Raw genomic sequence first — 13,276 nt, forward strand, 5'->3', positions numbered from 1 at the left:
CATGTCCACTGGGATGAGTCTGTTTTTGTGCTGCAGCAAATAATCTATCCACAACATATGATTACTGTTTACAATACACCAGGAAAACTAGGAGGTTTATGGGTAATAAATAAGGCTGGGAATTGCCAGGGACCTCACGATACGATATTATCACGATAGTTAGGTGCCGATTCGATATGTATTGCAATTCAAACGATTCCATATGTATTGTGATTGGATATTGTAATTTTATTGCAATTTGATGTTCGAAACATATTGCTTAGTATATGTCTGCAGAAGAGACAAGAGAGGGCATTAGAACATTTGTTTTGATCAGTGCTGTTGGCTCACTATTTTTAAAGATGGCAAACAAGCTATAGGATGAAAAATACTGAAGTTCTAGCGCAGGTACAGCCGACTAGCGCTAGCTAACGCTACCCAGAAAAACGATACTTGGAGCCAAAGTATTTTTATAAAATGTTTGATTTAACCTGCATTTAACTAGGTAAGTTACATCCCTGTTAGTGACAATTACTCCAATGCCAAGATAATCCATCCACCTGACAGGTGTAGCATATCAAGAAGCTCATTAAATAGCATCATCATTACACCTTGTGCTGGGGAACAAATTCTTATTTACATTGACGGCCAACTCCGGCCAAACCCGGACAACGCTGGGCCAATTGTGCGCCGCCCTATGGGACTCCCAATCATGGCCAGATGTGATGCAGCCTGGATTTGAACCAGGGACTGCAGTGCCTTAGGCGCTGCGCCACTCGGGAGCCCCAGTATCAATAACATAACATCCAAAATAATATTGCGATATGTAACTGTCAATTTTTCCTCCCAACACTGGTAATAAAACTGTCTTTCAGTTAATTGTAATGGATTAGTGTGAACTAAAGAGATCAGATTGAGAGGTGACATAGCCTACCCCAGGGTTGACTGTGGGACTGGCTCCATTCTTCCCTCTCGCTCGGCCCCGACCCCCTCTGCCCGACAGACCAGCCCCTCTGGGTCGCCTCCTCCCGGGGAAGCCTGACCCTCGACCCTGCAACAGAAACACACACTTCAGGACTCCTTCTCAACACACACCGGATCACACACACAGAAACACACACGAAAACAGTCGCAAGAGTAGTGTTCACAGTCAGATACAGAAAAACACACACACAGGTCCTCGCTTGCTAGACTGTGATCGATGAAGTCAGCTTAATTAAAAAGTTGGCCATAGGGGACTTATTCTCCTCCGCCCACTGTAGAGCTGTTGAGCTATGAGGCTGCTGGTATCTAGTGAGGTAACAGGAACAGCAGCTCGGTCTACTTTACAGAGGTAATGTCCTTTCCCATCCAGTGGTGTTTTCTTGGATGGTAGGTAGAACATTACAAAGCCTACGCACGGATATGAAATGGTTTCATATCCATAGTCATATTTAACACATCTTAGAATAGCTCTTAATTCAAGCTAAAAAACAAATTGATGCAGGGCGAAAAAGCTGCCATTTCTGATTTTTATTTTCTTTATTCAGCTAGAGAGGCATACTACAAAGCAGGATCGATGAGTTAGTCAGCTAACTTTGATTTAAAAAAAAAAATAATAATAATAATAAACTGATTGAGGTTCATTAAGATAGCTAAACTTCTATACTGAACAAAAATATAAATGCAACATGAAGTGTTGGTCACATGTTTCATTAGCGTAAATAAAAGATCCCAGAAATGTTCCATAAGCACAAAAACATATTTCTCTCAAATTTGTTTCTGCACAAATTGTTTACATCCCTGTTAGTGACAATTACTCCAATGCCAAGATAATCCATCCACCTGACAGGTGTAGCATATCAACAAGCTGATTAAATAGCATCATCATTACACCGGTGAACCTTGTGCTGGGGACATTAAAAGGCAACTCTAAAATGTGCAGTTTTATCAGACAACAAAATGCTACAGATGTCTCAAGTTGAGGGTGTGTGCAATTGCATGCTGACTGCAGGAATGTCCAACAGCACTGTTGCCAGAGACGTGAATATTCATTTCTCTACCATCAGCTGCCTACAACGTCATTTTAGAGAATTTGGCACTACGCTCAACTGCCCTCACAACTGTAGACCATGTGTAACCACGCCAGTCGAGGACCTCCACATCTGGCTTCTTCACCTGCGGGATCGTGTGAGACCAGCCACCTGGACAGCTGTTGAAACTGAGGAGTATTTCTGTCTGTAATAAAACCCTTTTGTGGGTGGACTATGCCCTCCCAGGCCCACCCATGGATGCACCCCTGCCCAGTCATGTGAAATCCATAGATTAGGGCCTAATGAATTTATTTCAGCTGAATTCCTTATATGAACTGTAACTCAGTAAAATCGTTGAAATTGTTACATGTTGCTTTGATATTTTTGTTCAGTATATGTGTTGTTTGTTGAGTCAATTAGAACGTGCCCATGTTAACTTCTCTAGGGTAGGGGGCAGCATTTTCACGTTTGGATGAAAAGCATACCCAAATTAAACTGCCAGCTACTCATCCGCAGAAAATAAGATATGCATATTATTAGTAGATTTGGATAGAAAACACTCTGAAGTTTATAAAACTGTTTGAATCATGTCTGAGTATAACAGAACTTATTTAGCAGGCGAAACCCCGAGAACAAACCATTCAGATTTTTTAATTTTTTTTGGTCACTCTTTTCAATTAGTTTTCATTGGGAAACCAGATTTCTAAGCAACTTGCTTGCAGTTCCTACGGCTTCCACTGGATGTCAACAGTCTAGAGAAATTGGTTGAGGTTATTCCTTTGTGTAATGAAGAAATACGGCCATCTTGAAGTCGAGTCACTCTAGGTGTCCTGTGAGATAGAAGCGCGCATGACCAAAAGGCATGCTACGGTTGGTTTTAATCCTGTATTGAACACAGATCATTCCGTCTTCAATTTTATCGATTATTAACGTAAAAAAATACCTAAAGTTGTATTACAAAAGTAGTTTGAAATTTTTGGGCAAAGTTTACAGGTAACCTTTGAGATATTTTGTCGTCACGTTTGAGCAAGTTGGAACCTGTGTTTTTCTGGATCAAACTCGCCAAATAAATGGACATTTTGGATATTTATCGACGGAATTAATCGAACAAAAGGACCATTTGTGATGTTTATGGGACATATGGGACATATTGGAGTGCCAACAACAGAAGCCCGTCAAAGGCATGAATTATATTTTTTATTTCTGCGTTTTGTGTCGTGCCTGCAGGGTTGGAATATGCTTATCTCTCTTGGTTTACAATGGTGCTATCCTCAGAAAATAGCATCGTATGCTTTCGCCGAAAAGCCTATTTGAATTCTGACATGTTGGCTGGATTCACAACCAGTGTAGCTTTAATTTGGTATCTTTCATGTGTGATTTAAAGAAAGTTTGATTTTATAATAATTTTCATAGTAGCCTGCATTTCTCAGGCTTTTTGCCAAGTGAGACACTCAGATTTTTTTTATATAAATATGAACTTTACCGAACAAAACATAAATGTATTGTGTAACATGAAGTCCTATGAGTGTCATCTGATGAAGATCATCAAAGGTTAGTGATTAATTTTATCTCTATTTCTGATTTTTGTTACTGCTCTCTTTGGCTAGAAAAATGGCTGTCTTTTTCTGTGACTTGGCTCATACCTAACAATCGTTTGGTGTGCTTTCGTCGTAAAACCTTTTTGAAATCGGACACTTTGGCTGGATTTACAACAAGTGTAGCTTTAAAATGGTGTAAAATACTTGTATGTTTGAGGAATTTAAATTATGGGATTTCTGTTGTTTTGAATTTGGCGCCCTGCAGTTTCACTGGCTGTTGACGAGGTGGGACGCCACCGTCCCACATACCCTAGAGAAGTTAAGCTTATCTTAAAAATAAAAAGTTATTTCAGAATATTTAGCTGGCTAACTCATTGATCCTGCTTTGTAGGGTACCCCTTCAGTCTCCACATTCCACAACTCAACAGTACATAGGCAGTCCAGCGGTGACAACACAAAACCCATTTCTCCAAATAAGACACCTTGACGTGTTCATCTTTCTCAGTAATAGGATCATCTCTCCTGCACCATTCTGAGAGACTAGTGCTGAGCGATTAGTGCTTTTTGAGGTCGGTTCGTTTTCGGTTTGATTATATAAATGTGGGTTGGATGCCGTAACACAGAATAAAACAATTAAAAAGTCCCATGATGGTAGTGACTGCTCATTACTGATTATCACTTATTAACCATAATTTATTCACATTACCTTGATAAAATATTTCAGTTCTGTATATTACATCTGTTTTATTTGATGACTTTATTATTTCATTCCAAGTCATCTCACCTCTGTAGAGCTGCTACCTATGCTGTCTGACAAAAATCACTATTTGTGACCCGATTCAGGAAACTAGGCGTATGTCGCAAGTCACGACTTCACAGTAGAGCCGTTTGAACGTAAAACATATTTTATCAAAATGCATTTATTGGCAGAAATGCCTTCTCTAACATGTGAACTTTCATGTGCCTTAATATCAAACTTGTATGCCATCTGTAAATACGAATAAAATTGTTAAAATACGAGCCTAGTTGGTTTAGCCACAGAAAAAGTGAACAACCTTCACGCTGGCCATGATTGGCTGAGATAATGAGTGGGCTGGATATGCCAAGAGATGAGTTTGGATTGGTCTGCCATATAGCACGTGTCTGTCTATAGGAACTCATCGGAATGTTTAGGTAATCGCGTAGAAACGCGGTAAAAAAAAAAAATGTATCGGGTAGTAAAACTGCATAAACCTAATGTCAAGTTATAGTGTATTGTTAGCTAGCTAACGTTAGCTGGTTGGCTCGCTAGCTAACGGTATGTGTATGCTCTCCACTTTCTGGAGGACCGAGTTTTGAAATCAGTGGAATTTGAGCATGATAGCTAAGGAGATGGAGAAAACACCAGTCTGGATTACATCTTTGTAAGGGCAACCATGCATGGCATCAGGCAGGAGACGCGTCCAACCATGATCTATACGGGTAAGAAAGTCTAGCAAGCTACATTTTCAGATATGACATGTTTCTAATTTTGACAGAAAGTGGTTTAATTTCAAATGTACTGTTAGCTAGCTAACGTTATGAGTATGATCTTATTCTTCGTATCTCAAGACTAATTTGCTTGACTAGTTATAGCCATTGAATCCGGTTGGTTAGCTACCTGCAGATTCATGCAGGGTAGTAACGTCATGAGTTGTGATTATGGTCCATTGTTTAGCTAGCTACATGTCTTAACAAAAGACTCCACTATGCAAGTATCCATTTCAATAGCATTTCACTGCAACTGTTGATAGACGTACTAGCTGGTAAATTCGATCTGGCTATCTACTCCGATTTCAGACCAAGGGTAAGATAGTCTAGCTAGCTACATTTTCAGATATTACGCATTTCTAATTTAGACCAAGCATTTTCATTTCAAGTTAAAGTGTACTGTTAGCTAGCTAGCTAACGTTAGCTGGCTGGCTAGCTAACTAGCATTACGTCATGCGTTGGGATTCATTGTTTACCTAGCTAGTTAGCTAGCTACATTTCTTAACAAAAGACACTTGTCTTAGTGTGCCAGAGCGCAGAATAACTGATGAATTTTTGAACACTCAACACCCGTTGAATATGTCCGGTGTCTGTAAATGTCAGCAACAAAGGGTAATTAAAATGTTGCCAGCAGCAGTTAGTCACAAATGCTCTGGATAACCAGCTCTGCTAGGGTGAGTAAAATGATCAAAGTGGGGTGTTCTCTCATTATGTGTCTGGAAGTGGGTAGCCAATGTTAGCCAGTTAGCTTGGGTGCTTGAATGTCGTGAGGTCAGAGCTTTCTGATCAACCCTACTTATTGGCCAGAGCGTCCAGTGTGCCCTCTGAACACAAAAAGCTCTGAATTTACGAACGGTCAATCTGACAGCACAGATGCAGTCACCAACGCTCTGGATAACATAATAGCCTAACCAGCTCTGCTAGGGCAAGTAATGTTCAATGAGCTGTTCTCTCTCTCTTAGATGTCTGGAAGTAGCTGGCAAGTTAGTAGAGAACGCTCAGATCAACCCTTAAAGAGAAAGGTGGGGCTAAGGCTTAAGAGGGTGTGAACAGTGCTGAATGGGTATAGAACAGTGGTTCCCCAACTTTTTATAGTCCCGTACCCCTTCAAACATTCAACCTCCAGCTGCGTGCCTCCTCTAGCACCAGAGTCAGCCCACTCAAATGTTGTTTTTTGCCATCATTGTAAGCCTGCCACACACACACTATACGATACATTTATTAAACATAAGAATGAGTGTGAGTTGTCACAACCCAGCTCGTGGGAAGTGACCTTATAGGACCAGGGTACAAATAATAATAATTAATAATTTAGCTTTTTATTTAGCCATCTTACATATAAAACTTTTGTTCATTGAAAATTGTGAATAACTCACCACAGGTTAATGAGAAGAGTGTGCTTGAAAGGATGCACATAACTCTGCAATGTTGGGTTGTATTGGAGTCTCAGTGTTAAATCATTTCCCACACACAGTCTGTGCCTGTATTTAGTGTTCATGCTAGTGAGGGGCAAGAATCCACTCTCACATAGGTACATGGTTGCAAAGGGCATGAGTGTCTTAACAGCGTGATTTGCCAAGGCAGGATACTCTGAGCGCAGCCCAATCCAGAAATCAGTTGCTTCTGATTAAATAAACTTTTTCACAGAACCGCTTGTTGCAATTTCGATGAGGCTCTCTTGTTCAGATATCGGTAAGTGGACTGTAGGCAGGGCATGAATCCAGTTGTTTGTGTCATCCGTTTCGGGAAAGTACCTGCGTAATTGTACAGATACCAACACATCTTGACCACCAAAGTCCATTTGATGTCACAAAGCTGTCCAGTACTTTAAAAATATCCTCTCCTGTTGTCTTGGTTTCCAGTGGTTTGCAGAAGAGGACGTCTTCCTTAATTGACCCCCCATAAACTTAACGGACATATAACAGTCGCTCAAAAACACGCGTGGCTTATTTTTCAAATTGGCATGTTTTGTTTCTAAACGTCTGCGCAAGAGTGAAGGTTTCATCGAGTTGTGAGATAGTACTTTTGCACATATAACACACTGTGGCTGCGAAAAGGCACTACTCCCAATATAAGTGAACCCCAAATCAATGCAGTTCTCATCATATTTGCGCCTCTTCAATGGTCCAATGTCTCTGTCTGTTGTTCGGTGCTTTCCCGGGTAAGGGGGTAGTAGCTCTTCGGCTACATCAGATTCACAACTGTCAGTGGCCATGCTAGCTGGGCTAGCAACAAATGTAGAATTACTGATGCTAGCATTGGATGTGCTCATGGAAGCAGAACAACTTGTGTCGTCGACAGGTGCAAGTGTAGTACTGCTGGTATGCATCAGTACAACCAATAGAGCTGGTATGCATCAGTACAACCAGTAGAGCTGGTATGCATCAGTACAACCAGTAGAGCTGGTATGCATCAGTACTACCAGTAGAGCTGGTATGAATCTCTATGGACACGGGCCTTACTTGTTTTAACCATTTATAAATTTTTGAGCAAACGGAATGAGCAGCAGCTACGCTTGGCTACAAACGGACCGTTAGTGGAATACCTGCGAGAGAGTAACAGTTCATGTGATTGGATGTTAATTATTTGACTAGACTACCTGTATTTGACATTGTGTTATTTCGCTGAACACTAGATGGTTTAATTTTATTGTTGGCAGTGAAACGAGGCTACTCAGGCGAGAAAAAAACCTCACCCAAATGTATAGCCCCGTTGTAAAATATAAATGTACTGTTTGGAAATGTGAATCACATTTTTATTTGGCGTACCCCCGACGGCATTGCGCGTACCCCTGGGGGAATACCTGCTATAGACAAAGAAGGTCTCTCCAATAGTAGTACTAAAACATTGAAGATGATTTTCTCAAAAGTGAGTTTACAAGTTGATCAACTTGCAAAGCAGAATTACTTTCCCATTGTTTCTCTATATCCCCTCACAATCATGTATTCTTCTGTCTCTTCTGTAGCAGGCGTAAAAGAAACACAGACAGGACAAGTAGATGCGCAGTGGATTATGGTCATTGTAGTTAATTACCACATTTTATGCACTAAACTATGTGGCTTATTGGAAACTACAACTCCCTACCACATTGCACAGTTCAGACTGGATCTAATTTATCTTTAGAGAAACTGTGCAATGCGTGCATTGAGCTCACAAAAAAATATAAATACATGGAATAAAAAATTATTGAACCTACATCGGTTAATTAGTTGTAAAAAAAGAAGGAAAAAAATGTTGGTTCAATCGCTCAGCACTATGAGAGACAGCCTTTGTAACACAGCAAGTGTCCAGGCTCTTTGTCCAGGCTGTTGACAGAGGACCTCTCTAATGTTATTCTGGCCATTTGAACTCCATTATGCTGTCAACACATTTCCGGTGCTGGTGGCAGCTGGGGCCTAATCACTACTGTCAATCTAGTCTACTTTCTGTGAATCTTCCCCCAAATCTCTCCTCCTCGATTCCCCAGTCCAGTCTCTTCACACCCCCCAGCGGTCTGACATCCTGATTGACACACAGTATGGTGCTGCTTAACCTGCCCAAAATCCATGCCAAGACCCAGCAATTACCACCTCACTTAGCACCAGTGTGTAACACGAATGTCACCATGGCCACAGATTGCAGCATCCACTTGGGCAGGCCTAAGTTCCCACACAGCCCACTTAATAAAAACCCCCATCTCCATCCCGCCCCAAACTCAACCACAAAAGTATTACACAAACAAAACAAACAATTAAACAAACAAGTTAAACCTTGTGCCTCAGGCTGCAAAGGAAGGCCAAGATATATCATTGTGAATTGGTTTAATATTACAAGTGCATGTGCAAAGCCTAGCAAGAGATCCTCTCTAGTGGATAAAAATAAACATTTTGCCATTAAGGATGAGTCGTATTAGGCTACTACAGGTTCTCATTCACCGTTCCCTTATTAGCCTGTCAATGTGAATTCACCACAGTCTCCTCTCCTCTGGAGACACAGTGATAGTTGAATGATTCATTGTGAAAGTCCAACATTAACATAGTGACATCAAGCATCACTCTGCCAGTGCACTTCACATTGCCTAAGGTAAGCTGCTGTGGCATGGCCTAGTGGTGGTTCTGGAGGTCTGGTCCCCAGAGAGAGCCGTTATTTACCACTCTGATGCTCCAGGCAGGGCTGCCGCAGCCGGACGAGAGCTGCCTGGTCTTTGGGACGTTCCACCCCTCTGGCTGGTCTGGAGACCAGGAGGGGGAGCTCACACTGCTATGGGGGCTCCCATGCCATGCGCCCTAAGGTACAGGTAGGGGGGCCGGGTTGGGTGGGTGAGAGAGGGAGGGATTGAGGGGAGAAGGAGGGTGACAAAATGCAGCAACTTAAAAAACAAAGCCAGAGAAAGATGAAAACATAACAGACAGATGCAGTGAGTTTAAAAGGCTGGTGGCTGAAGAAGCTTGTTGGGACCATTCAACACACCCCAAGTAAGAGATATGGAGCTAATAATGACGCTGTTATACATTCTGACTTGGGGCAAAAAGCCAGGATGATATTATGATGCACATGATACTTTCTATATTGAAGCCAATCCAAGATATCTTTCATGCATACGAGTTGAGGCATGTTGTTTCTAGCTAGACGTTCAGAGAGAGCTTGCAAAGGTGAAGCAGAATCGTGTTAGTCGGCGCAGCAACCTTGAATTCAGACAACACCGCAGCCTTCGTCAAGGCAACAGCACCATGCAACAGCAGCAGAACGGGGAGGAGCAAGAGACCACAGCATCCTCTTGCCATGGCAACTGCATGTCACTGCCTCACTCATATCGCTGGCTTGTTGACAAAACAACACCTGGTTGCGTCGGGACAGCACGACTGACAGTGCATGCCTCTTCCGAGACAGAAGCATAAAGACTTGAAGACAATCAAATCTGACTACACAGGATTCCACTGTATTCAAATAGCCTACATTTGATCTCCCCCAGGCCTGATCTAACAAATTAGTCTGTCTACACACAGCGTTTATTTAAGCAATAGGATATATCTGGAGAGAAATACACAACGTTGCAATGCTAAACTCTCCTCAGCCTCATCCATAATATATCATAGCCATGTGTATGATTCATATCCCAGTATAATTAGGATTTGACCCAACCCGCATACTGTGTCTCTGATTAGTAGCTTGATGAAAGTGTGTGGGGGGGTAACAAAGCCCTAATGAAGGTATTCTAAGGAGAATGAGAACAGGCTTGTAGCCATCATCAGAGAGGGACTGCCTTCAGCACATCAAGCATGTACTAGGAATACCATGGAAATTGGATACTAGTCTAGGACAGGTGAAACAGCGTGCTTGAAGTTATACTGTAGGATTGCATATGGGGATGTATATAAAGTAGCCTGTTAGTATTGTCAATACATGTTGGCAGTGTGCTCCTATAGGGCAGTGGGGCAGTGTGTGTACATAAGGTGGTGGGTGTTTGCAGAATGGATCAGAATGAACAGGCAAAGTGTAGAGGTGGGGTATGGTGTGTAAGGTTCTTGGTAAGCGGTGTTTGCATATGGCCTAAGGAATAGGCCGTACTAATATTCAATTCTCATTGAGGTGTGGGAAATTAACTATTCTTCACTCACCATCAGTATTCTTCAGACTCACCATCAGTATTCTTCAGACTCACCACCAGTGAATCCCAAACCAGCCCCTCTCACCTCTACCAACTTGTTCGGAGAGCCCCCCGTTGTCACGTGTTGCTGACAAAAGTTGGAGGGTGACATATATAAAGTGGCGAGGGGATCAATAAACCCATCAACTTCGGGACACACTGGCGACTTGAATGATGCAATTCGTGTTCCAAATGTAATATAAAACGAGCATGAAATTCTAATGAACAAATTCCCCCTATGGTTTCACAAGATATAAACCTCAGCAACAGTTAGGCTACCTCCCAAATGAAGTGGTTATTTCACTTGTTTTATCTGTCAAGTCTCAAAATCAGACACAAACAAACACGAGTCAGATGATTAGTCATGCCTCTCAATTATTTTGTATGATGTTGTGCAAACTCCAAACCAACCGCGGTGCCTGTTGGGATAGCACTTCACTCTGGAGACCGCAGTGGCTATCTGAGGGTCTAATTAGCCCCTACACCCTCAACTTTGGGACACTCCTGCATATGGTAGAGGCGAGCATGAACGCGCAAATTGAGGGGGAGGGGCTATTTGGGATTCAGCTCAAGTGAAAACTGAGACGGGCGGGTGAGAACAGCCGTGGTCTCTGCTGACGATACAGTTTGGCCAATAACCCGACATCAAACACACAGGACTCAACGGTTCTCAACTGCCACAACTGGCAAGTTCTCTGGGTTAAGTGTCCTCTGCAGCAGCAACACACGTTTTAAGCATATTCCAAACCACTGACATCATAGCCAATCCACCGCTCTGGGGCAGAGCACTCAGAAAGCTTCTCCTCCTCTCATCATTCAACACACTCAACCACAGAATGACCGACCTAGAGGATCACACAATTATGGTTCCTCTCCAGAGATTTCAACCTGGGATTTTTTAGATGCTCATTGAAAATAAAAGACATAAACCTAGATAATACATAAATAATACATCAATTATTACACAAAAAAAGAGATTCTGAAACAGAGTTTGAAGCCCTTGGATACAACCCTAAGAAAAACACATCAAGATTTGGATCTAAGACAAGAGCACCCACCACCCACCCGCACCATGCATTACCTGCTTCACCCTGGGTCTGCCTGGGGAGAACTTCCTCTTGGAGATGGCTGGCTTGCCCATGCCGATCTTAGGGGTGAGAAGTATGAGGGTGGTGGAGGGGACGCTGCTGCTGTGTTCCCCCGGGGCAGGGTGGGCGTGGAGGGGAGGCTCCCTAGGAGAGGGCCCCATGGTCCTAGGGGAGGAGTGGGTAGGAGAGGCAGCCATCTCTGCCAGTCTTTCCATGGATGTCTTGTAGGGCTTCTCCTCGATGGGGGGACTGAGGTGGGAGAGGTTAGGCTTGCTCTCAGTCTCGGGGGTGGTGTCCATCTCGTCCAAGGCGCAGGCCCCCTCCAAAGCCCCACCAGCCAGTACCTCAGACATAGGTTCCCCTTTCCTCTCCCTCCTAGCCTTCACTGCTGTCTCCAGACTAGAAGGACCTTCCACTTGTTCTACTCCTGAATTATCAGAAGCTGACACCTCCATGGGTTCTTCCTTGATGATTACGGACACAGTACTTGGTTCTTTGGTGGTGGTGGGTGGGGTCATGGCCATGATGCCCTCTGTGCTGGGTTTCAACGCCCTGTTTTCAGAGGAGGGTTCTGTCTTTACTGGCTTGGTCAGTCCTGTTATATCATGTGGCTGCTCTGGCTCTCTTGACACCTGGGCTGGCAGGGGTTGTTTCTCAGGCTCCTGCTTGGTCAGCCTGGGAGACTCAGGACTCTTTGTTGAAGGAACATGGGTCTCCGCTGCTGGTTGCATTTCTACGGAAATTAACAGAGATAAACAGACATCACATCACACGACCCGTCAGTAAAATATCATAATGAAAACCAACAGATGACAAAGGCTGTACCATTTGGAATCTAAACCAATATTTTCACATAAGAGAAGTTGCCTTAGATGGTGAAAGGCCCAAAAACGATCGATTTTATGTTGTGAGGGCATTAAAGTAGAAGTAGAGAAAGAACTATAGGCTGAGTAAAAGTAGAACAAATATTCTTGATACATTAATGGACTAGCAAAACAGGCTATGAACCTAACCTGGATGTAACTGGCTCAGGTCCTTGTTGATAGAGACCTCATCAGTCCCTTGCTCCACAGCAGCTGCTCCCACTGAGACGCCTGGGAGAGAAGCAGTGAATTATAGCAGTGAGAGACCAACCTGAAACCCACCACCACCAACTGTTCATTTGTCCAGACTCAGCCTCTTACAAAATGACAGATTATGTGGGTAAAGATTGGAGTCATAATTTTCATCACAGGATATGGACATAATTAAACATTAATGGAGTGAAAATTATAGACAAAAAGAGGGAGAGAGAGAAATAGAGGGGGAGTGAGAGTGAGAAAGAGAGACGGTTGTTACCGATTGTCCTGTTAGTGACATTTTGATTTGTATTTTTTTTTATGCTGTTGTTGCTAATGAATCATTTCCAAAGTACGCTTTCGCAATATGTACATTGTTACGTCATGCCAATAAAGCAAATGAAAATTGAATGTGTGAGCGAGAGAGAGAGCGAGAGAGTGAGAGCCAGAGAGAGAAATAAAAAGT

The 13,276-nt window shown here is 42.8% G+C and overlaps 1 protein-coding gene across 1 annotated transcript in view; it reads right to left on the reverse strand.

Moving 5' to 3' along the window:
* Positions 1 to 13,276, reverse strand: part of LOC120019822 (histone-lysine N-methyltransferase 2C-like) — a 129,689-nt gene that overhangs the window by 82,059 nt on the left and 34,354 nt on the right. Inside the window, exons 11-14 of the mRNA XM_038963235.1 lie at positions 12,766 to 12,846; positions 11,746 to 12,485; positions 9,124 to 9,303; positions 914 to 1,030 (exon numbers count right to left, since the gene is read on the reverse strand). Coding sequence (XP_038819163.1) covers positions 914 to 1,030; positions 9,124 to 9,303; positions 11,746 to 12,485; positions 12,766 to 12,846 — 1,118 coding nt within the window. The remainder of the gene's footprint in view (positions 1 to 913; positions 1,031 to 9,123; positions 9,304 to 11,745; positions 12,486 to 12,765; positions 12,847 to 13,276) is intronic.

The sequence above is a fragment of the Salvelinus namaycush genome, chromosome 25 (assembly GCF_016432855.1).
Source record: "Salvelinus namaycush isolate Seneca chromosome 25, SaNama_1.0, whole genome shotgun sequence".
In the NCBI taxonomy this organism is placed as follows: Eukaryota; Metazoa; Chordata; class Actinopteri; order Salmoniformes; family Salmonidae; genus Salvelinus; species Salvelinus namaycush.